This window comes from Sphaeroforma arctica (genome assembly GCF_001186125.1).
Source record: "Sphaeroforma arctica JP610 unplaced genomic scaffold supercont1.8356, whole genome shotgun sequence".
Taxonomy (NCBI): Eukaryota; class Ichthyosporea; order Ichthyophonida; genus Sphaeroforma; species Sphaeroforma arctica.
The window spans coordinates 1-1,247 of NW_014032202.1; the positions used below are offsets into that span (position 1 = coordinate 1).

The 1,247-nt window shown below is 43.5% G+C and overlaps 1 protein-coding gene across 1 annotated transcript; it reads left to right on the forward strand.

Annotated features, from left to right (window-relative positions):
- Positions 1 to 235: 235 nt before the first annotated feature.
- SARC_16551 (hypothetical protein) lies at positions 236 to 452 on the forward strand (the record flags this gene model as incomplete). The annotated part of the gene is made up of 1 exon (XM_014289344.1): positions 236 to 452. A coding segment is annotated over one exon (217 nt), but the record flags the coding sequence as incomplete, so codon positions are not given.
- Positions 453 to 1,247: the final 795 nt, after the last annotated feature.

Genomic DNA, 1,247 nt, shown 5'->3' on the forward strand with positions numbered 1-1,247 from the left:
TTTGTGGATAATCGTATCACCCATGGTTTGCTCATTGTGTCTCTGTCTTACTCTTCCCATGTCATCCCTTATTTGTCGTAACACTACTAGCTTGGCCCAGTTGTTAGCCCATAAACACGTTCCACTGTTAGCAATCATTGTTCCCATTACATACCTTCTGCGATTTTTCACCACCAACGACTTCTCAACCCTAAACCCAACATCCTGCCCTCAGAAATGCGTCTGGACTACCATTATGCCCGGTGTCTTCTCCATCGCAAAGATAGCTCTGCCCTCAGATAACAGTCCCTCCACAGACAACCACACCTCACACACCACACACCACAACAGCAGTGTACGGGATACGCCTGACTGTGTTGTGGGCGTAGCCATTGACGGCACCACATACATCGCCAACGCATACCACACAGCCGTCTTTGACTATCAACAGACCGTCGCTGCCTTCGCTGCGGGTATGTTAACTCAAGTACACTATATAAGTAGACCCCCCCCACCCCCCCGTTGCAGGTGTGGTGGTTGCGGTGGCGGAACATGCATACCATGGTTGTTTGAGTGGTGCTATATGTCCTCTCAAGTACCGCACTTTAGGGTTTAGGGTTTTACCTTGATCATTGAGCTACACGCTTTTTTGAGGTATGAAGCTACGCACGCAACCGGTGGCAGGAAATAGGACACTCTCTAAACGCTAAACCCTAAAATCAAAATTACCTGCATGATCGAATGCCCAGCTATTTCAAACCCCAAAACCTTAAACCCTGCCGCTATGCACTCTGATGTTCTAATCGTGAGAATTATGAGACTATATCGCTACCCCAAAGCTTCTCATGTTGCGGCTGGAACCGCGGCATGCGCTGTGTGCTATACTCCACAGTCGCAATAGTGTCGACAGTTGGGGCGGACATCTGTTATTCAGCGCATTCCAACAATAATTAACTCTATTGGACTATAATCAACTTTGTATTTAAGTTCAACCATAACTAGCGATATTTAACTATATTTGACTATAATCAACTTTTTATTAACTATAGTTAATTATAGTTTAACTATAATCAACTATAACTAACGATATTTATCTATATTCAACTATACTCAACTTTGTAACTGTAACGTAGTGTTGAATGGACCCTCTGAACGGCACATAATTCAATGCACTTCGACACGTGGTACAACTGAGAACAACTACATTTGACTTTGCTGCTGGTAAAGTAACAATCTTATACATATACATATACATGTACATATATATA